This window comes from Spea bombifrons, chromosome 7 (genome assembly GCF_027358695.1).
Source record: "Spea bombifrons isolate aSpeBom1 chromosome 7, aSpeBom1.2.pri, whole genome shotgun sequence".
Lineage (NCBI taxonomy): Eukaryota > Metazoa > Chordata > Amphibia > Anura > Pelobatidae > Spea > Spea bombifrons.
The window spans coordinates 32,789,393-32,817,375 of NC_071093.1; the positions used below are offsets into that span (position 1 = coordinate 32,789,393).

General features: G+C 38.2%; 1 protein-coding gene across 1 annotated transcript; it reads left to right on the plus strand.

Moving 5' to 3' along the window:
- The first annotated feature begins 7,929 nt into the window (after positions 1–7,929).
- On the plus strand, positions 7,930–27,957 carry RAMP1 (receptor activity modifying protein 1). Its single transcript, XM_053471801.1, has 3 exons — positions 7,930–8,228; positions 21,301–21,439; positions 26,576–27,957. Exons 1-3 carry the CDS (start codon positions 8,177–8,179, stop codon positions 26,829–26,831), a joined length of 447 nt encoding a protein of 148 aa, XP_053327776.1. The 5' UTR covers positions 7,930–8,176; the 3' UTR covers positions 26,832–27,957.
- Positions 27,958–27,983: the final 26 nt, after the last annotated feature.

Below are 27,983 nucleotides of genomic sequence, written 5' to 3' on the forward strand. Positions count from 1 at the left end.
CTGGGCTTGAGCTGCAACTCCCCTGTAGCCCGAGGGAAACCCAGCAATGACGCCAGGGACCGTTCTGGTGGCCTCGTTCCCAGCTTAAAGGAACAACACTTATTTTGCTTTATTTATATGTACCCCACACCCTATTAAATCATAGGATGATTACATTTCAGAACAGCAGGGGGTCATTTGCAAAGGTTTGGGCTAGGAAATTGTAAAACATAAGCTTTTGGCAATTATGCAAGATGGGGCCTCATGAATGTACTGAACATTCTGTGTATAAATTCATGCTATATTTGCCAAAGGTAATCGCATATATGTAGTGCACATGTTTTTCTTGGTATCGGCTTATATTCATTTTATTTTAACCACCTTAAGTCTAGTGTTTTTCCCAGCAAACCAAACCTGCCACGTTTTAGGGGCAGCCTGTCAAGAGTTGCAGTTTAAAGAAGACGGTTCCGACAACATCGTTTTCAGTGGTGGATTAAATTATCAATCCCCTGGTTTATTATTATTTTACTGTTCAATGTTAAATTATTTGGATTTATATTTTCTAGCTCTGATGTCACATTTGCCTCTCCCAAGTGCTTAGCCAAGACGTGATTTCAAATGATCACAAAAGAATTCTTTTGGAATTCTACTGCAGGTGAACATAGGATGTGCACCAGCCACAAAATGCACCAAAATATAGGTAAGAATAAACATTCATGCTGTTATTCTACGGATGCAAGTTATTAATATCTCCAAATTCAAAAAAGAAAGAAAGTGGAAGAAGATTCTCTCACAGCTAAAAAGGGAACATGCAAATACGGTATGTCATGAATTCGCATCTCCACCTTATATATGTCCTAATATATATATCCAAATATCCTACATTATGTACCCAACACCAGTTTTTAATTCTATCTGTTAACATTTCTATTTCCAAAGTATTTTGTACCATAAATAAGTACACTTTTATTATGTCCAATCACGGATTAATCAATAGAATTACCAAACTATGGTGTTTGAAAACTGTGGTCCAAGCAGTCATGTAAATCTGTAATATTAATGTATATTTTTCCCTTTATTATAAAACATGACACCCAGGCACTGAAATGGTTACTACATAGCAGACACATTGTATTCACTGTTTATCACCCACTAAGTGGATCCCATTCAATATCTAGTATACTTACAATCCAGTAAAGCACGTTTGTACATACCGAGTAATTGGAAAATTAGTATTTTCAAGCTCGGCAAACCTGAGAACTCTCCCTTTAGCCGGGCTTGACGTGATGAAATACATGGATCGTGGATTGTTCAGATTATCTTGTGTACAATTCATCTCGGCAAAGCCTTCAAAACCATACCCTGGCTTTGTGTCTTCTTTGTATGCAAGGAACCTTTGAGATGAATATATAAGTATCTGGTGTTTGTTCCTTTTGTTATGCGCAACATTTTTATGAGAAATACACACTGCCCTTCATTAATCAATGGGGAGTGAAAAAGATGCTTTATGGAGATCAGCTTGAAAGCTGAGAACTGTGAAGTCCTGTATGAACATTTTTAATAAGCAAATCCCACTTACAAAGGCAGTGTGTTTGTTTTTTTTATCACAAAGTTATCATGATTCATTATCGTTAGTTTTTCCAAAGGTAATCATATACAATGTTAAAATCTCCTGCATTATCATCCCTTGCTTTATTTTACCTACATTTTCCTTTTTTGTACCCTTGTTTACGTCTTTATTTTTATATCATAAGTATCTTAAAATTCGATGAAGGTCAAATGGTCTCTGTTGCCCTTATTACAGACATCTATGATATTTACGTGTGTTTGGGAGGCGTTCTTTTACCTCCACATGGTGATTGTATATTCCTTCAGTACTCTGTGTCCACTACTCATTTTGTTTTAAATCCTAGCTTTATAATATAATGTATCAAAATCTGCATTAATATTTTCTCTCTTAACGACTTAATTTGTCAAAATGTCTTCCCTCCTTGCAAAGTAATCTGGTAAAATGGTTTGCTTTATTCCCACCTCCAATTACTCCACGGTCCACCAAGTCACGCACCTTCTTTGTACTTGTTCTAGAAGATAGAATTGTTAGAATTAGTATTATTTGAAACCACTATCCGTGGTTACATTATTGCGCAGCCTCATCACCTTATTCTCTATGACATTACTGTTGATACTATTTTATTAGATGTCACCACCAAAGGGGAAATAATATTAATTACTTTAAATCACTTGAATAAGAGGGGCTTGTGTAGTTCATAGTTAAACTGGTGAGAGGACATACATGAAATGTCACAATATTATGAGCTGTTTTCAAAGGTCATCCTGGTCTTTCTTATGGAAAACCTTATCTGGGATTGGCATCGTCTGTGTTATTATTTTTTTTTTATTGCGTTGCAATATTTAAAGTCTGTTCATTCTTTTTACCAGTTTAATAATTCATAAATTATAATACTCTCCCAATCTCTGAAAACAAATGAGATATCACTGCCTAAAGTCAGAAGACTGATTAAAAAATATATTACGTTTATGAATTAACCATTTCAGTTCTAGTGGTTGCTAGTTTTCCCCCACCGGAGGCTGTGCAGTTTTTGTTGTAGTTTTGCTGCAGTATTTAGGTACCAACTTAGACTTAAGGGGAAAAAAATCATAAGCAATGTGTAGTTCAAGGCAGGTACATCAGTGTATTGCATCACATCATAAAACTCAACGAATGCAAAGAAAACAAATTGAATATATCTGTTCTGCAATATTTCTCCCATATTTACAAAACAAACAGTCTTTTGGTTTGCCTTTGGTTCAAAGCTATATATCAGGCTGTCTGCAAGGTAACAGGTGGCAAACCTACCACTTGGTGTTGAGTATGTTATTAATGAAAACTATTATTCTGCACGAAAGTCCTTTGCACTGGTTTAGCTTCTGTTGACAGATGTTGACCGTATGAGAAGGGGTAGCAAATGAAGAAAAACATACATTTAGCTTATGAAATATGATTTTTTTTTATATTCAAAAGATATTTATAAAAATCAAGAAAAAAATGATGTAAGAGCAGCCAAAGCCTCGATACACGTTTAATTTCCATACTCAGACACCCTTTGGTTTTTTTTTTTTGTTTGCTCTTGATGATGGCCCCTGGTTTTATTTCAGATCCAGCAATTCCCTTTTTATTTGCTATTGAATAGCTCCTTTTTTATTTCCATTTAGTGGTTACATTTTTAGACAAAATATTATCTATGATTTAAAAGCAAATTGAATATATATATAATATAGATATAGATATAGATGTATATCTATTAGGGCTGCAACTAACTATTATTTTCATAATCGATTAGTTGGCCGATTATTTTTTCGATTAAATGGATACAAAATGTAAATTTTTCATTTATTTAAAATAATTTAATAAAGAAAAACTTTGATAGAAATGCATTTCTTGTTTTTATTTCCCAACCTGCCCCCCCCCCAGTTATGCACACTCGAGCCCAGGCTTGCCACACTGCCTCCCAGACATGCCACACTGCCCTCCCCACATATGCCTTATATACCCTATATGCCTTATATCCCCAGATATGTCACTCCATCCTCAACAGATATGCCTTATATACCCTATATGCCCTATACCCCCAGATATGTCACTCCGTCCTCCCAAGGTATGCCGTATACCCCCCTGATATGCCATAGTGCGCCCTCATAGATTTGCAGACTCGGTCACAGACACAATACTTTTATAAATAAATACAGGGTTAATCTTCACTGCCCCCAGGATTTAAATTACCGTCAGTTTGCCCCCCTTTATCTCTAACTGCACCTTAAGTTAACTTTATTAAATTAAATTAACCCTCAGTCCTCAGCATTAAATTAACCCTGAAGAGAGGACCCCATTAACCATAACTGCCCCTAAATAATCCTGAAGACCCCATCAACCACAACTGCCCCTAAATTAACCCTAAAGACCCCACCAGCCACAACTGCCCCTAAATTAACCCTGAAGACCCCATCAACCACAATTAACCCTAAACACCCCACTAACTATAACTGCCCCTAAATTAACCCTAAACACCCCATTAACTATAACTGCCCATAAATTAACCCTAAACACTCCACTAACTATAACTGCCCCTAAATTAACCCTAAACACCCCATCAACCACAACTGCCCCTAAATTAACCCTAAACACCCATCTACCACAACTGTCCCTAAATTAACCCTGAAGACCCCATCAACCACAATTAACCCTAAACACCCCCCTAACTATAACTGCCCCTAAATTAACCCTAAACACCCCATTAACTATAACTGCCCCTAAATTAACCCTAAACACTCCACTAACTATAACTGCCCCTAAATTAACCCTAAACACCCCATTAACTATAACTGCCCCTAACTTTCAGCAGCTCACATATTAATTTTATACTCACCAGTTAGAAGAGTTCTTGAGCCATTAGGACAGATTTTTGTCAGACAAATATGCTTTGGGCTGTTTATTGCTGGCCACTTAAGTGGCCAAGACCTTTGAGTTGTATGTTGCCATTCCTCCTATGGAGCAAGCAGCATTAATATTATTATTGATAAAGATGACAATGCTGAAGAGTTCAGTTGAAACGCTTCACTGGGTTTTAACTCACTACAAAAATGGGATGCTTAGAAAGAATCCAATTACTAAACATATATATATATATATAAATATATAGTGAAGGAGGATACAAGGACATCTCGTCCATATAATTTGCTTTACAGTGAACTGTGCCTAATATAATCATTTTGGATTAGAATTAGGCTCTGTGAAGAGCAAATATCTTTACAAATATATAAACTGTACTGTGCAAACGTTTTAGGCAGTTGTGAATGCTTTCAAAAACAGAAATGTTTATAGTTTATTTATTTGCTTTAACAAAATCAAAAGTAAGCAAACAAAAGATAATTTAAATCAATATTTGGAGTGACCACCCTTTGTCTTCAAAACAGCATCAATTCTAGGTAGACTTGCACAAAGTCAGGGATTTTGTAGGCTTATAGTTAGGTTTATGATTAAACGATTATACCAAACAGGTGCAAATGATCATCAATCTAATATGTAGGTGGAAACCCAATCATTAACTGAAACAGAAACAGCTGTGTAGGAGGAAAAAAGCTACGAAGAACCAGATTTCTCCTAGGCAGAAATTTCCGGGCAGACTGGTTTCTCAGATATTCTTGTCCAAGCTCTTTTGAAGAAGCACAAAGAAACAGGCAAAGTTGAGGACCATAAACACAGTGGTTGTAGAAGGACACTTGCAGCAGATGAAAAACGCATCATGCTTACTTTGGAAGATGTCCAGCGGTGCCACCCATATACTGTCCAGAGAAGTCTGGTTAGAAGTGGTCCAAATGGAAGACTTGCAGCAAAAAAGCCAAACAAGGCCAAGTGAGTAAACTTTTCATGAAAATATGGGAACTGGGAAGCAGAAAAATGACAACAGGTGCATCGGACTGATGAGTCAAAACCTTAACTATTTGGCTGTAGCAAAAGGCAGTATGTTTGCTGAAGGGCTGGAGAGTGAAACAATAATGTTTGTGGGCAACAGTGAAGCATGGTGAAAGTTCCTTGCACATTTGGGGCTGCATTTCTGCAAATGAGTTGGGGGTTTGGTCAGGATAAATGGTCTCCTCTAGTAGAAACATATACTTATACATCCTGCAATATCATCAAAGAGGCATCTGATTGGCCCCAAATGTATTCTCCAGCATGACCCCAAACATATAGCCAAAGTCATTAAGAACTATCCTTGGCATAAACAAGAGCGTGTGGTCCTGGAAGTGATAAAATGGCCCCCACAGAGCCCTGATATCATCATCCAGTCTGTCTGGGATTACATGAAAACAGCGAAGCAACTGAGGCTGCTTAAATCCACAGAAGAACCGTGGTTATTTCTCCAAGATGCTTTGGAACAACCTACCTGCCAAGTTTCTCAAAATACTGTGTGCAAGCTTCCTAGAAGAATTGATGCTGTTTTGAAGGCAAAAATGGTTTTGATTTCGGTTTTTATTCTGTTTTCTCATATTCACATATGGTGGTATCTTAAAAGAAATAAAACCTTATCAGATCTGTTATTTTATCACATGAAAAAAAAACCACAGGAACCTTTAAGAAGCCTTCTCATTTTATATGCAACAGCCTACCAGTGCCTGATTTTGTGTCACATGCTTATTTAACATTCCCAGAAAAATTTGGGATGAGGTAAATTATACATGATTAAAATCAGTTACCAAAGGTGAGAAGCACATACCACCCATAAAAATGCTGTATTTCTTATATAATTTAAAACTTGTATTTTCATTGCTGTCACAGTTTAATAAAAAATCCTTAATTTTAGTTATTAAAGCTTTGGTACCAGGTTTTCATAATCTACACTGAATGCGTGAACAGTATCGGCTCAGTGTCAAGATCAGTGATTATTCTCAGTATTTTTGGATATAACATGAAAATAATAGATTATATGTAGGAAAATAATCAAGTTATTGAAACAACTTTCAATAGTAGTTGACAAAAATGTGTATATGTGTTTTTTATGGTGGAATTGGCTTAAATTCTTTGGAAAAGATTTGATATTATGTAAAATGTATCTTTCAAACTTTCAAAAAATAGTTTAACCACTCTTTCCAGGGTGTATTACAAATCCCGTTTGGAATTTAAAGGGTTAACCGCGGGCATGATTATGTGATGGAGATCGCCTGTTCTATTCAGTTCTTAACATCCAATAATTGTTACAGTCCCTGGATATTCGGTGGATAACTTGTAGCCAGAAGGACCCTGATGTTTCCCGGGGGAATTTTTGACTCCCAGTGTAAGGACATTATGGTGAAGCTCCAGTCCCCCAGAACTGATCATTGGTAGGTAGGGTCTGCTCCCCCCATACTCCTCCATTAACTGATCACACTAGACGTAGCTCTGTTAAAGCTTATGTGCAGTGATCACAAGGGACGGCTATTAAATAGCAGCTTGTGCACGCTTTATTACCGTGTTTTCTCACCTTAGGTTCAAGCAACGTGTAATTAATTAGGTGAAGCGAAACAACTCGAATTGCATGATGCAGATCCACATACATTCGCGACACAGACATGTATCCTGGCAAAAGGACAAAACACTCATAGGAGAAGTCTTAGACACATTTGAGCCATATCCATTACACGCGTGTAGGGTAACAATGCTGGAGGCAGCGATACACATATAGCCGCTCTGTGTATAGAGTTGGCAGAAGCCCGGTACATTCTTGGGATGATAGTGTCTGATCTCGGCTGCAGTCTGATCGTACAGATCCTATTTATATCAGTTCCGGATCTAAACTTAGATACAGGCATCAGGACAAGAGAGGAGAGAGACCCTCCAGTGTCAGGGACAGAGCGACGCAGAGTCCAACTGTTCCATGGAGAAGAACAGACAGTGATTCTCACATCTGTACATCTAGAAAGTAGGTGGAAACCCCCCTCCACCACCAAGGAGGAGGTGGGGGGACTTCCAACCATCCACAGAAAGCAAGAGGGAAATATCCACCTACTGAGAGGAAGAGAAAATACCTTCCACCCACTGAGGGAGAGAAAGACCCTCCACCCACGAAAGGAGAGAAAAGTCCTTCCACCCGCAGAAAGAGTCTTCCAGAAGAAATCCATAGAGACGACCCACCATGTGCACTCAGGCTCAGTCTTTTATCGGTGCATCAAACGCCAGTAAACCTTGAGCTCTATTTGGACTTCAGTGTGGAAAGGGGTGGTAGCCACTAAATGGTATATAGCGCTTTAAAAGAAAGGATCCTGAACAGCTGAACTTCTGCTTCAAGGCACCTGTCTTTGGTTGTCAAGATGAAGATATGCCTGATCTTCTATCACATTTTCTGGAGCCTTTCAGTGAAATCATAGAGTAGTCCTCGCCAACCCTGCTACACGCTACAGTTCTGAAGACACAGAGGATCGCTTATGAGTGAGGAACAGCAGAATTTACCGAGGCTCCTGCGAGCATCATATGAGTACCGGGACAGAGAAAGAATCAGCGCTCCATCACAGCGCTCACGGGTGGGTGGTACAGCCAAGCCCCTCCTTCATCGGTAGTTAGAACTTGGACCTCCCTGGTCCTCACTGAGAAGCAGTATTTATGGTCCTCATGGCTCCAACCTCCTGAGATACATCTTTCTGAGTCAGTCCCTGGTACTGTCCCAACATGAATCCCGGATTTTTTCTCATCCCCAGGCATCTCCTATGGATGCTACTAGGTAAGTTGTTCTTTTACTTACCATCAGTGTGGGGCTCTACATAGATAAAGTTTCATGCTTCTCTGTTTCTACTTTCCTCTTTATTGGTGTGGAATGTATTCATTTATATATATATATTTAAAGGAATCTGCAATATTTTAAAAGATGACCTACAACTAAATCATTATCAGAAAGGAGAAAGTGTGCAGGTTAAATTGATGTATGGAATTTGAACACCTACTCTTGTCAATGTCCTCCTTATCAAACAATATGTGCTCAAGTTCCTTATTTTTGTAAAACATTCTAAGTTGGTTTGACCTTGTGTGTCACCCCTAAAACAATTTGTAATGTTCCATGTTATAACAGTGTGTATGAAAGTTTTACTTAATATATAAGGTATTTTCTTTAATCAAGAATTAAACCGATGTGCGTTGTTGAAATGATTATGCAAGAGGTTCTAACCTAAGGATCCAAAGATTTCCTGACCGCTTTTGTAGCATGAAGGGCTGGGACACATAACACTTCAGATATGTGACCCACTGTAAAATTTACAATGTTAAATATATATATATATATATATATATATATATATATATATATATATATATATATATATATAAAATGGAATAGTAAGATTCAGACCCGTCTTTAGCTAAGGTATTAAAGAACTTAATGAAAAATAGCAAACTGTTTTTCTTGAGATTGGTGTTCATTAAATAATGCAGAAAGATAATTGACCATTGTCATAAGAACAATCATCAGTGCATTGGCCTCTAAGATATCATGAACAGGTACGTTTTTATGTCCATTTAGATAAATTATATTTCTGGAACTTCTGTCCAACAGGAGAAGGGCTTGGTCCCACAGGTCTGGATAAGCATTTTTTCATCCTAAAATTTGTAAAGTATTTGTCTGTATCCTCATTTGTGTTCTAAAGAAAGTTTTCCTAACTTTTTAAGAAGAAGCCATTCTTAATTTAACCTTTTCTTGTCAGAGGACAAGGTAGGAAAACAAAAAACCCACAGGAAATTATTATCCAGCTGTCCTCCAAAGCAATGCATTGGAGGACAATTAAAGTAAACACAGGCATGTTTGCATTCAATTCCGACAGGACTTGTGTGCCCTGGTTGTGCTCATTGGAAACATAGGTCTTCTAAACAGTCCCAACTATATGCATTATTATATGTATTTTATTGCTGATATCAATTATGTCTTGATGTCTTTTCCCATAAGAAACATTGGGTTAGATTGATCTGATCTTGCTCTGATTATTTCTGTACAAATCTCTGTGCTCTGAAACTTGAAAGTATCATTCCTTTCGTTGCTATGCTGGGGTGAAAAAGTCCTTTTCATGCACATTTTTCTAATCCTTGACGTGTCAAGTCTGTGACAAAGGCTGAAATCCCGCAGGGATTTAGAATCCTTCGGATCACAGCCATTTCACCGGTTATCTTATCTCTGGTCCCCGGGCTGCAATGTCACAGAGCATGACACTTTCCCTTCCAGAGGAAATAGCAGTGTATAGTATTACCCACATCTCTGGCCCAATGAATATGTGCTGAATATTAAACACATTAAGTGGATACACATGTTTAAAGTGACATAAGAACAGAAAAAAACACAAAGCCTTAGCACATTCATGTAAACGAGGCTTGTTAGTTTTAACAGATGTTTTCTCTTTGTTTCTATTCTGCGGAGCCTGGGATAATCTATGGTTCTTGGTTAGTAGTTGGATACAGTCCTCCTGGATACATTTGTCTTTAAATGGACAGTTTTTTCCTTCAAACTCCTTCACTAGTAGGAATGCATATTAAACTACTTGGTAGATGCTTTAATATGAACATTTACCTATTTCATGAGTGGAATTACTTAACTTTGTAATATGTCCCCTCATCCTGTTTTCTGTGATTCCTGCTAGTTTTGGCTCCTTAATTGAGCCAGTTACTGTACAGTAGAAGTTGGTTGGAGCACCACATGCGCATGTGCAGGGGTGCTCACTTGACTAACGCTGAATGAAGGCTTGAGTGTACCATGTGGGCTTAGGAGAGTAGGGACAAAAAAAAAGGAGAAACAAATTGGGAGATGAGAGGAGAGGAGAGAGAACACAAAAGAAAAGAGACAAATGACGAGAGAGGGAAAGGAAATTAGAGTGAAGGGAAAGTGTAAAGAGACAAAGGAGATGAAAGAAAGGTAAAGAGTAAAGACAAGAAAAGAGAGAGAATGGAAAATAGGAAAAGGAGCGAGAAAAGCGAGGAGAGAAAGGAGTCATCGCCAGCGTCTAAAAATCTCCAGTGCATGCACATCTCGATACTGTATGTCATCCTACCCCTGTGTGTCAGCATAAGCATTCACAGCACATGACTTCTCCACCTCACCCAGGCTAAACATTGTCTCTCCACGTGTGCTCCGTGCGCATTCTAGGCCCATGTTTACTCATCTAAAAGCTGCACAGTGCCAGTCTTTGCAAAATTTGGACTCAAATGGCCACCAGCCCAGCTTTGACCAACATAAAGAGGTAAATTCAGGAGCTAGGTCAAGTTTCACCATCAATTGAATGCAGCCACATAGCACCATTGCTGGCACAGATATCCTGCTTACCCCTACATTGACCCTTGGGGCCACCATATGGTCAAACCAATCATGAGGCTTCCTACTCTTTACGGTTCCATTTATACACGTCACACATTCCTAAGACTGGCCTTGCTTACAGAAAGTATAATTAGGTCTTTAAATCTGAGTTACCAAACAGGCAACACGTCATTTATTGTTAAACTCAGCCTTGTGTTATTCCAAGACGACTATGATAAGTATGTTACTGAAGACTAACCTCTGGAGATAAGATACATACCTAGGCTAGAGCAACATGCACATAAAACGCATGCATTTTATGAATAAAACTTTTTACTGGCGCTACAGGAAGCTGAAGGTGTAGACAACTAAATTAGGAATGTCTACTTTAATACAGGCACATGATATAAATCTACTCTTTAAAAAAATCATCTATAGACTCACAACAATAACTGAGTGACAAGATTAAATTTCATGCGGCTTACAGAATTGTCGTCTAAGTTCCTGAACTGTTAGAGACTTTGATGTTACATTAAAGGATAAACTATAACTAATGTGCTGTAAAATCACATTTTCACATGACTTTTCTTTCAATTCAGTATATGCAATTATAGTGTTTACTTTGCATTTTTTTATCTACTTTTATTATTATTATTATTATATTATGTGTTATCTTTGATATTATAACAAAGAATAACAGTGATATCAATAATTAACAAATGTGGCTCTTAATATTTAAACAGCCTTACTTAACCAGTGTGGGAATTTACTCAAAGTTTGGTTTGTTCATGAAGGAGGTAAGCGTGTGTATTTCTGCTAGGATGTTCTACTTCCATATAACATTCATGGTAACATTACAGGTATACTTAACAGTCCATAAGGTAAAAGCAGAGGTAGGCAAAGTATCCATAACTGGACACGAGTCCTTGTGGAACTCATTGTTGCCTATGGGGCTTTTTGGTCAAATGTCCTTCACAAGTAATGTTGCTGCCAACCCCCGGTTAAAGGAGTGGTCACACATGGAAATTATCATGTAACGCTCCCTTTAACTAGACCATACAAAGGAGATGACTTCATGTTTACTGGACCAACAACTACAGAACAGATATGATTGTTACAAGGAGGTCTTATCGGTAATGCCCCTGCTCCATAGTTTGACACAACAGGGTAATTTCTTTTTAAAGGAAGGCAATTGTGGGAATTGTAGGAGGGGTTGTTTAGGTGGTCTGAAATAAAAAGCGAATGATGGTAACATTTAATAGGGGAACTAGTTGAGGTTCTGCTACATTTTATCAAGCAACTTCATGAATTAGTAATACTAATTGACTTTAACATGAGAACTCCATTTCAAATTGTCCCAGTTTTTCTGTAGCAGCTTCATATTTTATGCTCAGTTGATTATTATAAAATTGTAAGAAGAGCACAGATATGTTATTGCATTTTACAGCGATTATTGATAATTCACTGGTTATGGCAAACTTTGTATATTTGTGTTTGCGTAGGACACCATTTACTCTAGGACAGGCCTTCAGTTCTGTACTTTTGTGAAAGGAAGATTACACCACTGAGAGATTAGAGGAGTACCCAATTTTCTGATCATATCTATAATTGCCGTTCCTCCCCTTGCCTTGCTCTAGTTGTGTTATTATTAGACTCTTGAAGATCACTCTGAACTGTATACAATATATAAACGTGAATGCCTATACATGCCAAATATAGTTTTACTCTAAAGTAAAATAGCCAATTCTGCAGGCAATGTTTACCCATGTCCAGGGCCGCCGCCGGACTGGTGATGAGGACTCTCATATCCCATTAGAAATTCATATTTTTTATGTTTTAATCCCATCACCTAAATGAACTCTTTCTGCTGTAATCATGGCTCACCCATTGTTTTTTCACTTGACTCCTGCATCTAGTAGATGAGGATTTTATGTTCTGACAAACCCTGAAGTCAGTTACTCTCACGATACATCAAATAATGGTCAAAAACGGGGGGTAGGCTGAAATCTAGGCATTTATTCACTAAATTGTGAGTTGGCCTTTATTAACTAGAGCTGAGAGCTAAGGCACCCATGGGGGGTCTCTTTGAACCGTACGATTAATGCAAAATGCACTGAAAACACCCCTGTTCAAATAAACTTCTGATGAACATGGTAGACATTTTTTTAGGCTGACTTCCAGTTCTTTAAATTGGGACGACTTGATTTGCTTTGATCTCTTGGGTTATTAGTGAATGATGTTTTACATAATAAGTTATTGTTAACCTCTTTATCTGGAATAAACCCTATAGTCTACTCTTTTGTATGTAAAACATACCTTTTTACTCACTGAGGTGGAAGAAAAGGTTAATTTATTCTGCACAGCATGAAGCTTGCAAGATCTATTTCTCTATAGCAGAAAAAAAAAAATCAGGAATCAGATATTTCTGCACCATTTCCCTGAGCAACCTATAGGGATTCAGAGAGACGTGTGATGGTGGGTTCTTTGTCAGCGCTGAATGTTCCTGACACCCCTGAGCTGTGCTCTGCCTGATATCATTCTAATAAAACCAAAAACTAGACACTTGGGCTGGCGTCAGCTTTTATGGATAGACTAAAACATGGGAAGTATGGTTTGTGTCTGTGTGAGACCACTTCTACTAATAAGACAGGGACAGCTGCCAATTTAACTTCTCTAACTAGCACAATCATGTCCCCTCTTTACTGCATCCCTTTTAGATGATCGCATTTATGTCATCACACCTTGGCAACTCATTTCATTTCTTTCGAATTATGACTCAGTATGTCCTGTGGGTCTCGTAATTCTGAATTTAGATACTGCATTTGCTTTTGTGTGAACTTCCCCCAGGCTGCTGTGACATATGCTAATTTTAACCCTGTCACTGCTTTGAAGTAGGTTTGGTGACGTCTTTGTCAAGGGAAAGGTTACTCATTTATTTGTCCGTTGCCTTCATAAATAATTTTTTTTTATTTCACATATTATCATGGGTCAACATAAGGACATTTGCAATGATTAGAAAAAAGAGAAGAACGAGAAGGATGAAGAAAAAAAGCCCATTTGGTTGTTGTTGTAAGAGCCTTACTCCCCAACCAGCCTCCAGGTCTTGATGTCAACATGACTAAGAAGGTCCGTATGTAATTGTGATTTACAAACTAAGTGTGCTTCAAAGAAATCACGTCATTGTGGTCATACCTGGGAACTTACCAGTATAGGCTACCTGGAGCTATCCCTAATCCGAGGGGTTGACCTCACAAGGGGCCATGGCTAGCCATCCTTTGAGGTAGGGCTAGCCATGCAGTGGGCAGGGTCAGTCACACATAAGACTGGTGCTAGCTTCAACTAGCCTAAAGTGAGCAGGGAGAGAGAGTTAGCATGGCCAAACCGTGCACTCCTGCCTTGAGAAAGAGGAATGGGACCAGGGTTGGAGCCATTTACCCTGACAGTCCAGATCAGACCATTTATGTTCTGTGTGTGCGTGTAAGACTGTCTCAGCCAAACAAACGTAAGGCGTTGACTAGAACCATGATCAACCCTTTCCTTGTTTACTTATTGCCACTATAATGGGAGAATATGGGCAGGGCTGTCAGCTTGTTCGGTATCTCTGAAACATCTGAAATTCTTGCTTAACAGGCTTATCCTTGAGAGACACCCAGGTATTATTTAAATACATAGAACCAGAAATGTTTGATGCTATAATTAATCTAGTGGCAATCTGGGGAAATTCCTCCAACCAAGAGGCTTATTAATGGAACGTCCCATGGACACATTTGCCAAGCAGAATACTCAACATACTTAATTCTAGACACACACTGGCCACCTAGAAACATACCAGCACAGCATAGAGTGTCTTTCAACAACACAGAAAGGTTACTGTCGGCCACGGATACAGCTATTCTATTTGAAAATAGAGAATATCAAGGTATATATGTGAAGCAAATAATATATATATATATATATATGTACAAAAAAATCAATGAATAAAACCCTGTTGAGTATTTTGGCGATAATGAAACAGAGTCCCTTGTGGTTAATTAGAACTTAAAACATACGGATGGTTAAACAAAAATAAGCGATTCAAGTGTTATTAGCCACTCAGTGAGTTTGTATAACCAGAGAGCATGACATCTCCCACTAATTGTGTTTACATATTCTTGAAGTGTTTGTCTGTTGTAGTATCATTTGTTTTAAATTTTGCAGTCTTGTCTGAACTTTCAAACAAAAATACGAATGTAGTTTGTTTTGTTCATAGTATCTGTCCAAGTACAGTGATACTATGGTAAACAGATGCTTTAGGAGACATAAACATTTCGCATCCTAATTAAGATGGCAGATGGCAAGTAACTGAATTTGTTCACAAACTGAAATTTTCTAAAAAGGTTGTATTTTATGATAGTTAAAAGCAGACGTTGGAGGTTGTATATAAAAAGTAATTCTTGCGTAAACTTTAAAAAGTTAGTCCTATTACCATAGGAGTCAGCAGGATAATGCCATGAATTAGGCTAAGACCACCTTATGTACTTTGCCCGAGAAAAAATTGTATACGTAGCATCCTTTGCATTACTTTTATCAAATATTATACTTTTCATCAGAAGATTACATTGTATCACTTTGTAGGGGGGGCATAAACATTTTTCAAATGTTATTTATGTGCTATTAACTATAAAAATGGAGATAAAAATAGATGGGCTATGGGCAGTCATTAGCCCACAACTTCCTCTGCAGAGAAACAGGATGCTATGCAAATAACCTTCTGTGACAAAACTGGTGTCATTGGGGGAATATTTGTATGAAAATCCTATTGGCAAATAACATGGTATAACAAAGTGTAACCAGGGGTGGGCTGGCTTGGGGGGCAATTGCTAATTCTCCATTTTGGGAGGGTTTGCTCATGGAGGCGAAGCTTAGTGAGTTCACATAACCAATTTTACATGACTCTATGGTGGTAGCGTGCCTCCTCCAGCGCTAGCTCCCAATTAGATGAGTTATTTTGTGTGAGAGCATATATTATAGTGAGTGTATGTATGTTAGCCTGTGCAAGTGTGTGTCTGTGTGTAAGGATGTTAGTGTTTGTGTATATTTGTTGGTTACTTGGGCCACTTGACTTTGCATATGCCCTCGACCAGAACGTAGTAGTCGTAGTCTCAGCGGCGTACCTCGAGTATTTGGCACCCGGGGCGAATCCTGTATGTGGGACCCCCCAAGTTTGCCCCCGAATCAACTTGCCTGTGCCACCTTTGCCCCTAAGCAGTCTGCCTGTGCCGCCTTTGCCCCTAAGCAGTCTGCCTGTGCCACCTTTGCCCCCAATCAGCCTGCCTGTGCCACCTTTGCCCCCAATCAGCCTGCCTGTGCCACCTTTGCCCCTAATCAGTAAGCTGCAGGTCTGCGTTATGCGGCCAGCAAGGCCACCGGGCACCCATCTGATGGGTGGCACCTGGGGCGGACCGCCCCCTCACCCCCCTTTAGGTAAGCTACTGCCTAGCCTGAGTATAATTATGCATATTGCGTGCATTTACTAACATTTAATATCTTGTTGTCTGCTTGTTTGTGGATGGTATGTCCATGCAAAAAGAAAACTACATCCAGAGGCAGTACCTTCCATAGCCTTACAGCCCTAATTGTGATCCTTCTCATATTAACAGGGAACCATTACTCCTCTAATCTTAATAAGTGGGTTCTTGTTATCTACTCTCTCTATGGGGCGATGATTTAACAAGCAAGGACCAAATGTAGACCTCAAATATATTTATATGTTGTGATGAGCTCAACCTTTAAGATCTTCTTTCCTAGTGTACATAAATTCAATTTAGTGAAATGTTCTTCATGGATATCCCCCAATCCTCTGGTTAATTTTGTAACTTTTCTTTGTACTCGTTGCAGTTTAATCACATCTTTCTTATGAATTGGTGCCCATAAATAAACTCTACACTCTAACTGAGGCATAACTAATGCTTTGTCTAGAGACATAATCAAATTATATGATTCTGCATTGATACTTCATGCATGCAAGTATTATTTGTATAGAATATTGCTATTATTTTCTATCACAAGCCCCAGTAAGGTTGGCCTAGGGTTGGCTCCACCACAGCTTATCTTTTAACTGTTCTATCCGTAATTAAAGTCACTGCGTCTTCCGACACGTGAATCTTCAAAGTGCGATGGATACTCCACAAGTATGTGTTTTTCAGGCGGAGAGGCTTTGAAAGAATATACGAGGCAACGGTGTAGTAAAGGAGAAAGTTCTACTGAGCTAATAGTCGTAAAATGATACAGACAGTGAAAGACTCATAATCCATTATATGGGTAAATATATTGTACCAATGACAGGTAGTTAAAACAGGGTCAGATCAATAGAATTATAAAATTACGGGCAAGATTTAACTGTTTTGTGCAATTACTGTGACACCACCACAAATGAACTGCTGCCTGGCTACATTTATTATAAATAAAGTAAAGGCTGCAGTACATTACTTGAATACATGTGTGTTACAATATTAGTCATTTAAATATGATGTCAGTGACAGCAGAGTCTCCAGTTTGGTAATACCCTTGTCTAGGAATGTACAGTATGTACAAGTAGATCCAATTTTAACAATAGCGGCTTAAAAAGTAGAGGTGTTCTTTTTATAATATTTTTTGTTATAATAATTACATCTGAAAATGTTTTCAATTAAATAATTAAAATAAATATATGCATAAAGAGTTAGAGGGGAGGAAAAAATGGACATAAAGACTTGGGACAAAAATAGGACACATAGTAGTTTCCCAGCAGTTGTACCCTTTGGCACTCAAAGTGCTGTTGTTACAGTGAAGGAAAAAAATATTTGATCCCCTGCTGACTTTGTACGTTTGCCCACTGACAAAGACATGATCAGTCTATAATTTTATTTTTATTTGAACAGTAAGAGACAGAATAACAACAACAAAAAAATCCAGAATAACGCATTTTAAATGATTTGCATTTTAGTCGTGAAATAAGTATTTGAGCCCTTTGCAAAACATGATTTAATACTTGGTTGCAAAACCCTTTTTGGCAATCACAGAGGTCAGACGTTTCTTGTAGTTGGCCACCAGGTTTGCGCACATCTCAGGAGGGATTTTGTCCCACTCCTCTTTGCAGATCCTCTCCAAGTCATCAAGGTTTCGAGGCCGACATTTGGCAACTCGAACCTTCAGCCCCCTCCACAGATTTTCTATGGGATTAAGGTCTGGAGACCGGCTAGGTCACTCCAGGACCTTAATGTGCTTCTTCTTGAGACACTCCTTTGTTGCCTTGGCCGTGTATTTTGGGTCATTGTCATGCTGAAATACCCATTTTCAATGCCCTGGCTGAGGGAAGGAGGTTCTCACCCACAATTTGACGGTACATGGCCCCATCCAGTGAAGTTGCCCTGTCCCCGTAGCAGAAAAACACCCCCAACGCATAATGTTTCCACTTCCATGTTTGACGGTGGGGATGGTGTTCTTGGGGTCATAGGCAGCATTCCTCCTCTTCCAAACACGGCGAGTTGAGTTGATAACCACAACTGCCAGAAAAAATATGATCTATGTGAAACTATGAATAAAAGACAAATATCTTAAGAAGCATTATGTATCCAGAGTAACTATGTGATATATAAACAAACTCCTAATAAATGTGGGTGTGTTCATAAAATACAGAACATATAATTGGTATGAAACTGTTTTGCAACGCAATGCAAAAGCTTATAAGATCTGAATGTAAATAAGTACTGGATAGTCTTGCCATTAGCACAAGTTGTGAGGTGTGACACAGGCAGATAATTTAAATACACATTACGTATGCAAACGATACACCTGTCTGGTATGCATGGCAATGAGACCATTAGATGAAATTTTACACAAGGTCTATGACTTGCTTATAATCCGCAGTTGATCTGGATGTTAGTAGATGACAGACCAGCCTTCTGAATCCTCTGATCACTTCATGCCGTTAGTTTGTAGACTGATAATCAAATATGGGAGAACAATTCTTGATCGACTGAGTGGCTTGACTTGCCATATCTTCCTGAAACCACAAAAAAGAATGGAAACATTGTCTTCCTATTGGCACTGTCCTATGTGCCACTATCCATTAAACTTAACTAGTCATCTTTTTTAAAATTGTTAAATGTTAAGGATTGACTCCAAACTTTCTGTCCTTCTGTCACAGTTTTTAATATGTGAAACCATAGAAATATGGTCAGACTGTTACAGTCATTGCCTAGGAGCAGGGGCCCACTGAACATTTGTCCCATGTACCCTAAGGCCAATCTAGCACTGGTCAAGAGATAGCAGTCTGGAAAATAAATAAGCATCAATTTAACGTTTCACATACAGCTCGTTTGACTGGTCCCTAAAATAGGGTATGACATCTGCTGCCAAAAGACGATTTCATGTGTGCCTTTTCATTCATAGATATGATACTAATAAATATATCATCAAAATATCTGCTGTTCCAGGAGAAGATAACCCAAGCAGTTTGAATGCCAGTAGCATATCATATTGCTTATAAAGAGTTAGATAAACATGGTTCTCAGTGATATCAGTTCATACATCAGTTCACAACCGCAAATCTTCATACCAGGCCTGTCTGACAGCAGGACAACTGGTTTAGGAGAGATTAATAAACATTATTAAAATAGAAGTATCATGAGAAGAAAGATTTTTTATTGAGAATGCAATACTGTTCAAAATAAACAGTAGGATAAAAATGCAATATTGTATGGTAATGTGTAATATTCTGTATGATTTATTGCATTTTACTCAGGGTTTGTACTCACTCCAAGCATTTTGTGATTCCCATAATCCCAGATTTTCCATAATGGATTTATTTCTGGTGGTCTCTTGGCCGAGCACAATGGGATCAGGCTTAATCTTAGCACATATCTTTAGGACTGTAGCAGAGTGGTCTACAGGACCTTAATTAGTTAATTCCCCAGAACTGCACAGAATTTAGTACCATTTATGCTATTCCCACTCTTTAACATTTACATTATACTACCATTATTACAAACAAATCTTTTTCTTAATTTCCTCTTCCCTCTGTAGTAGTGCCGCTTTATGTAGTAATTAAAGTCTAAGTTTGATGAAGGACGCAGGTGAGCATGAAACGTTGCATCATCATCTGGCACACATGTGAACCCAATCTCTATAAATGTTACCTCAATGCCAATCTCATTAGCTTTATGTGTTTTCTCTCCAGCCATACATTTGTAATTACTTCAGTAATTATAGAGAGTTGCTACCACATTTTGTCAGGGTTCCATCATTATGGTTAGTTCATTTACAAATGGCAACTAAAGCATACGGGGGTCTATTCACTATTTCCAGAATTTCTCACCAGCCATACCAACCTACAAATAGACACTGGTCTGATGAAGCAAATTGAAAATAAAAGCATGCTTTCATGCCATCCTGGAGATCAGATCATCTGGGCTCAGGTTCATCTTTTGTGAGTGTCCCAAGTCCCGGGGTTGATGTTATGTATGTTTGCATTAATATTGATTGCAATGAATAACATATTTATTATTTCCTCATTATTGACATAGCTATCTTTAACACCACGAAAGTTTGTGGACAGCTCCTCAAACATTAGCTTATAGTTTGAGGTAAAGTGACTTCCGTTGTATTTTTTTCTCCTGCAAAGAGCGCTGAAATCAAATTTTTGGTGAGTTTCCAAATTGTGGAAAATTCCACTATACGTTTCAGTCTCGATTTCATAGGAATCCGTGTAGAGCATTTAGATGCGCAGCCTATGAACTTTGCTTTTGTGAAGACAAGACAATAACGTCCTACTATATATCCCTTCTGTCACTAGAACATGTGTATTCCACCCATTCTGTTATGGGTGATTTTGGTGATCATATACTTGTTATATATGAGACCAGTTGTCTGTTTTAAAAATTGCATTAAAAAGTGTTAGACAAAATAGGCCCACATGAAGTCTTTGTTCGATCACTAAGTTTGTACGACATGGACAAGTTGTACCGATCTGAAAATCACAGATTGCTACCCCTGAGATCAGAAAACCTGGTGTTCACTTCATGGTCTTCCGAAAATGATTAAGTTTTTTATTTTTTTCCCCGCATATAAAAAACAAAAACAAAAGAGAACCTGGTGTTTTTTGGAGTGATAATCAAAAATTTGTCTTCAAATCATACTGTTGTAATATTTAACCTTGAAATCTTTTCATAGGTGTTGCCAGCACTAGTATGATTGACTGTACCCTCCTTCCCCGCTGGACGTGACAGCTCTAACAAAGTCCTTTATCTTGCTAGATCAGTGAAAACCCCACTAATACCACCCTTTAAACTATCTATCGAGCCATCATCTGTCATAATGTATGCTTTTGGAACGTTGATATTTCCATTTGTGTGATCTGAGGAGCGACAGACTTGACATGTAAATAATATGTATACACATGTTATTATATGCTATTATCAGTCATAACACGTGTTCTAGCTAAGTGAAAGCGTTGATTGTTTCTCATTTGGAGTATGTAACTCCTTCCTGTCTCTCTTTCTTGCAGCCCCTCCGTTGATGGTGGTCACAGGCTGTGATGAAGCGATGTACACTCATGTGCTGAAGGAATTTTGTCTGCAGCAATTCGAAATAGAAATGGAAGACCTGGGTAAAAGGCTGTGGTGTGACTGGGGAGACACAATGGGGTGAGTCTGAATGATACATCACAGCCATAATGTAATTCTAACAAAATAGTTATTTTTTCCCCCCAGGAGCGAAGAATTATATACTTAGTCCATAGCTTTATGGAAATAAGAATCTGAAATTACATTTTCTGCAAATATGTACTTACATAAAGTTATAATACTGTTATAATAGACCGAATACTAAACATTGTTGGAATTTTATTGATGTTATTGTGCTTAGATGTTTTACTGTGCTTGTTTTAAAGATAGCATTAAATAGCATAGACAGGTACTACTTGTGACCTTCTATATATTGTATAAAGCTCCTAGACTGTCGGCATCCTTTAATAATACGGTATGTGCGACAATGTATACGTTCGTGTAATGCAAAGATGACATAGGAAATGCTTGAAGTAACGTGCATAAAAAAGTCAAAGTGAAGTATTTTTACGGCAAATTGATGCAAGCATTGCTTATTTATTAGAGTTGGAAAACGAGACTTGGTTAATTTAAGTTCCTCACCCACCTTTTCTGAAAGCAGGGTGCATACCTTGGTATACTTCTGGCACATGCTCCGCAGGAGTGGCAATCAGATGTGTGCTATATGAACACTGGGGTTTTGCCAGTATATATATATATATATATATATATATATATATATATATATATATATATATATATATATATATATATATATATATGTGTGTGTGTGTGTGTGTGTGTGTGTGTGTGTGTGTGTGTGTGATTAGCTGCAGCTTCAGTGACTTTGTGTTACTGAGCATGTGATAAAAATATATATCTACTAATATATCTAATGAGAGAGAAGTCTTGGCTTGCTACACCAATGTTGAGCGTAGTGTTGGTGGTGCCTCCAGTATTTGTTCGAGGCTCCCTACAGGTAAATAACACACACAAATACTAACACACAAACTTGCATTAACACCACATGTTCACACATTGTCCTCCTCTCCTTCTCTTCCTCTTTCACATATTCCTCTTCTCCCTCTCTCTCCTTCCTTCTGTTTCTTATGTCTCCTCTCCACCCTCTTCAATCTACATTGTTGCTCACACAGTTCTCCCTCCTTCTTACCTCCAGCATGGATCCTTTACCTTTACTCTATACTCTGTGAGCTGCTGCTCCTACCACAGGGTCACGGAATTCAAGTTACGTGGCCCTGTTGGGTTGAACAGTGACATCTGGGTGTCATGTACCCACTACACCCAGGTTCCCCAATGTGCTTATATAGCATCTAGCCCTACTATATATATTAAGCTTCATTTGCCATGGAGTTAAGTTATCAGTGGCTTGGACACCAGATACAAACCTCTTGTTCTCTGTACCTAGAGAAATACCGGAGTAGTCCATGTGGGCCAAACCATAGTTTTGGTTGTTATAGGTAAAAAAAAAGGTACAAATTAGTAAAAATATTTGAGACACTTGGGACCGTAGATAAAACTACTGTTGGCCCTGGGGACAGCCAAGGAGGATGAGCATAATATTTTGTGATAAGGAGCAACTTGTGGGATGTCACGAGGCAGTAAAACTGTTGAGGCATTTGCCACTCAATATTGAAATGGGGGCAGTTGCTTTCTTTGGAGCTATCTTTATTGATAGAATGCTCTTTCATATTTGATAACATGCTGGCTTCCAGTCTTGGGACACAGAAAGACATTTTATGTGAGCTCACCATAATTAAGAGATGACTTAAATATCATGTCATACCTTGTCCATGTTTTGTGGGAGGCTGTCTGATGTCACAGGACATTATGCTCACAAAACACCCTGTGCTCATCTCTTTTACCTTCGAGATACCAGTAGTCCTGATAATTAGGCCACTGGCTGAGACTGCTGGCAAATCTGTGAATATGAGCAAACATGATCATTTACCATTTACAGTTGGGATTGGTGCGTTGCAATGGACAGTCCTAGATCATGAGCACACTGAGACTTGAAGAAGAAATCGGGCATTTCAGAGATATTAAGTAAGCATTCAGCACAAAGGAAATATTCAGCATTTTGTATGAATCTCTTATAATAGAGCCTGCAAAGAATAACAGCGGTCACCAAGGGCCCACAAACTGAGAAGTCTTATTAACAGCTAGTAAAATGACGCAATTGCAGAATTGCAATTATATGGGACATGATGGGAAAAGTCCTGGAATGAAGCAGTACTTTCTGTTGTGAGTCAGTGACATTGTTCTGTTTAGAAGGGTTTACTGTTATACAAAATACATTCATTTAAATATTGTATGTTCCAGTATATAAAAGTTATTATATTTTTTAATAGGCTTAAACACAATAGATTAGTCATAGCTGCAGACAGAAGAATTTTATATTGATTGCGGCAGTCAGGAACTTGACATAATGTTATGTAGATTGAAATGAAATTAATTTGCAACAATTAAGACTGTTTGGATCTATTTGGTATTCCTTTAACAAGTTGTTACTGACAGATCTGATTTACATGTAAACTCATGGTACTATAAATGTTCTTTCTTGGCTTCTCCATCACCTTCAACCAGGCATGCTTCAAGCCAAGAGTGCAACTTAGAGTAGTGATGGGAAGTTCGGATCATTAAAGTGAATCGGATCATTTCGACTCGTTCATTGAAATGATCCGATTCATCAACCCCATCAACCATACAAATTTATTAGGTAATTTATCTGGAGTACATGCAATTAATTTAGGGGCCGTTATGGTTAATGGGGAATTTAGGGTTAATTTAGGGGCAGTTATGGTTGATGGGGTCTTTGTTGACAGCTATTTTCTGTGATAGATTAGAAGTTTCAGAAGAAGAAAAATGAGTTATAGTTAAACAATTTAAGCACATTTTTGGCGCTACGTATGTACTCATGTAACAATCAGAACTTTATGAGATATGTACACCCACCAAAAACTCTGCACTTCTCGAAAAGCGGGACATAAGCAGAACAAACAGTACAGAGAGATTTGAATTCCAGTTAGAGACCTTCCTTTGTGATTAGATGTGTTTAGGACACATGGAGAAAGCCAAAAATGGTTCACTCTCACCACCTCACACAGGAATTTCTGGTACTGTATACTGGGACTGCCTATAATATGTTTGGCACATCGTAGCTAATGAGGATGTGGTCTGAGCATGGGATCCTACAAATTTTCATTAAGAACCTCTTTCCATTGTAATGACTCGCATATTTAGTTCATTGTACTGTTGTTCTCCAGGGTTTTTATTCTTTAGTAAAGAATATCTCTGCGGCTATATAGAGGTCAGGGGAAACCAGTGAACCTTGAGGGTATATGAGTCAGACTTCCTTGCCCATGAGGACAAGTCTGGTCTCCCTCGGGTGCTTCATTCCCATACTGCTACAGCAGAAGTTTATATTCTTTCTTTTTTTGGATGCTAAAGAATACCATTATTAGACAAATCCATAATATACATTAAAACACTTTCACACACCGTAATGTTACAGATGGATCACCACTGGCAGGATCTGTTGCCCCATGTTAACTTTACTTACTTTAAACACATTGCTGTAAGCTCCCCTTTCACCAGAACTGATAGCTTTAGCTGGAAGAGTTTCAATTATTTCCAGCTGCTATTCACCCTGATTAGTCCTGCCTGGTAGTGGTTGTCTACGTTTATTTTTTATTCCTGTTTTTGTCCTTCACCGTGGGATAAGTCTCACAGTAGGGATAGACAACCTAAGGCATCCCAGATGTTGGAGAACGTGATCATTTCTGCTCCATAGTATTGTTGTAATGTAATGTTGTAATGGCCATGTATTTTCAATTCTCTGTAACGTTTCCAAGTATGTGAGTATTTATATTTAACGCAAAAGGGAACTCTCATACAAGTTTTAGTATCACAAAATACTTTTATTGAAGCTACTTACAGATTTAATCTAACATTTTAATCTAAAATCTTTATTCATTGTTGGGGTGAGCCCAGTTAGTAGCACTTGGTGCAACATTCCCCCTCTACCTGGTAACCAAAGCACACATACTAACACGCAAACTTACTCTAACACCTGCAATACTGTACACATACACATATACAAACACTATCTGTTTCCTCCTCACATCACTAACCATTGGCTCTTAACACCATACTCTTACGTACACGATCATGCCAATACCATAAACTAACATACATCAGTGACAATGAAAACTGATAAAAAGTCACAAATTTAACCCAAGGATTAATCTACTGTTTAAGTCATCTCCTTTCTCTGCACTACGCATTTACAAAGAAAGCAAAAGTCAGTCTTCCACTACAGGTGACCAATAGTTTAATGAACGAGGAGAGCACAATTTATAATTGGTATAAAACAGTACATTCAGTGTCTGTGTCTGTGTGGGGGGGGGCAGCATAAATAATTTACGGAAACTTAAGTTGTTACTTACTCAGATATCTGAGTAAACATAAGGACAGCAAAATATCCCAGTGGTGAAATGGAAATGATTGGCATTTGTTATTTATTTTAAATTGAAACACTTTTTAATTTTCAGAGTTCATGGGTTCACGAAATTATGATTTTTTTTAATTAAATGCTATCTTGTGAAAAGGTCTTTTACCGCTGGATAAATATTTAGGTTTCCTTCATCTTTTGTTTGCAAAGTAATTAAAAAGCCTAATTATTGAGACAGATAAACAGAAGCAGCTGATAAGCTGGGATTCAAAGTTTCTCAAGAGAAGAGAATTAATTTATCTCAAGAGGAGGTTAAAATGACAGAAACAGAATTTGGGTTTAGAGATGAAGTGAATGACATGAAAAGCTTTGTTACCCATTAGGCACCAAAATGACTGCTTAGCATTAAATGGTTCCAGCTATAGGCCAATTGGGCCGATCAATTGGGGTGATCAGAGGACCTACCCAAAGAAAAACCCAATGCATTGCTAGAGGGATTTCTTTGAAATTCTATATGCGATCCCAGCATTTCTAGTCAGGTCATACTCAGATGTGAGAGAGGTCTGTGCCTCCTATGGTGATGTTACTCCAATGGAAGGGAATATGGAGCAGCATAACGTTTCATGGTTGAAAACAGTAATAATAACAAAGATATATGGTGTAAGTCTGCCGTGATGTCACTTGAGATCACGTCTGAAATAAAGGCACAACGTAAAGTACTATTGCACTGTTAACATGTTATGATTTCTCTTTTTTTTCTCCTACAGGATTTATACAGATGTCACAAACTGTACAGTTCTGTTGGCTGAGAAACTAGGCTGCTTCTGGCCCAACCACGTAGTGGATCATTTGTTCATGGGTATCCACAAAAAGTACTTTAGGAACTGCTCTGTGACAGGACGGCTCCCAGCAGACCCTCCTTTTCCAATACTATGCTCAGTCCTTTTTGTTCCCATCCTTATAACTGTCCTCATGACAGCCCTCGTTGTGTGGAGAAGCAAGCGCAGCGAAGGGATCGTTTGAAAACAAATAAGCTCTATGCTCCCTCTAGAGTCCCTTCTAGATTTTCTACTCACTCCCAAATTTGGGCAAGAGAAGAAAAACAATATCTACATTTTGCAGTCTGTCTGGATTCAAAGTTACTAAATTACACCTAAAAGGCACATTTAAAACCTTTTGGAAGTATCAGGGATGGTGGCGTTCAACACTTCCTTCTAGGATATTTCTTAATGGCTGTCTCTTATCATGGATCTGGTGTTAAAACTGCTGCTGCTGCATGTCTATCGTTACTGGTGACATCCAAACCCCACTGGCAAGAAATCATTCGCAAAATGGACCCAGAGATTGTGCTTTTCCATTGGAACAACAAACAGAGAAGATAGTATAGCCTACCAAAAGTATAAAACGTCCTGTGCCTCCAAGCCCTCTCTTGGCTGGGGTGGAACAAGTAATTGTGCAGAAGTTCGATTATTAAAAGTGGCATTTAGATTACAATGTTCTAGAACTATCCTTTAAACTGCTGGCCTTAATTGTCTGTGTGCCACAACCTCACCAAGAAAGTTAAAGGACACTATAGGTCATGAAGACTGAATGTGCAACCAGGCTCATGACACAGAAGGGCATAATGATTATCCGTATCATAAGATGTGGCAATAACATAAGGCAGAGATATTTACTGGTGGGAAGAGAATTAACTTGCAGAACATCCTGCCTCCATAGTTACCATAATAAATACTGATCGTGACAGCTCAGAATGTCAGTAGTTGATTTGTGTTGAAATGCAGCTTTATTTAAAAAAAAAATCTGAAGATGTTAAGCTGAATAAGCTCATGACCATTTTATTCGTCTATCATTTTTTACCATGATTCCAGAAAATGTCCCACCTCTCTTACTGTAATCATATAATCTTCATCCTCTGGGCTGAGAGTGTGACCTGCTGAATGGTCCACTACTTCTAGCGATGGAACAGAAACTTTCTTTATTCAAGCACAGCTTCCTCTATTGTTTTTTGTCTGTTGTTTTGCTGCTGCATAGTTCAGGGAACGTATTTGTGTTCCTCACTATTTTGTAATATGCAATGTGTACATCTTTTTACAGAATGTCCTAAATCATTTGTCCTAGTGTATAATAAATGTGATCTCCTACTAAACAGAGATTTATATTTATTTGTATATT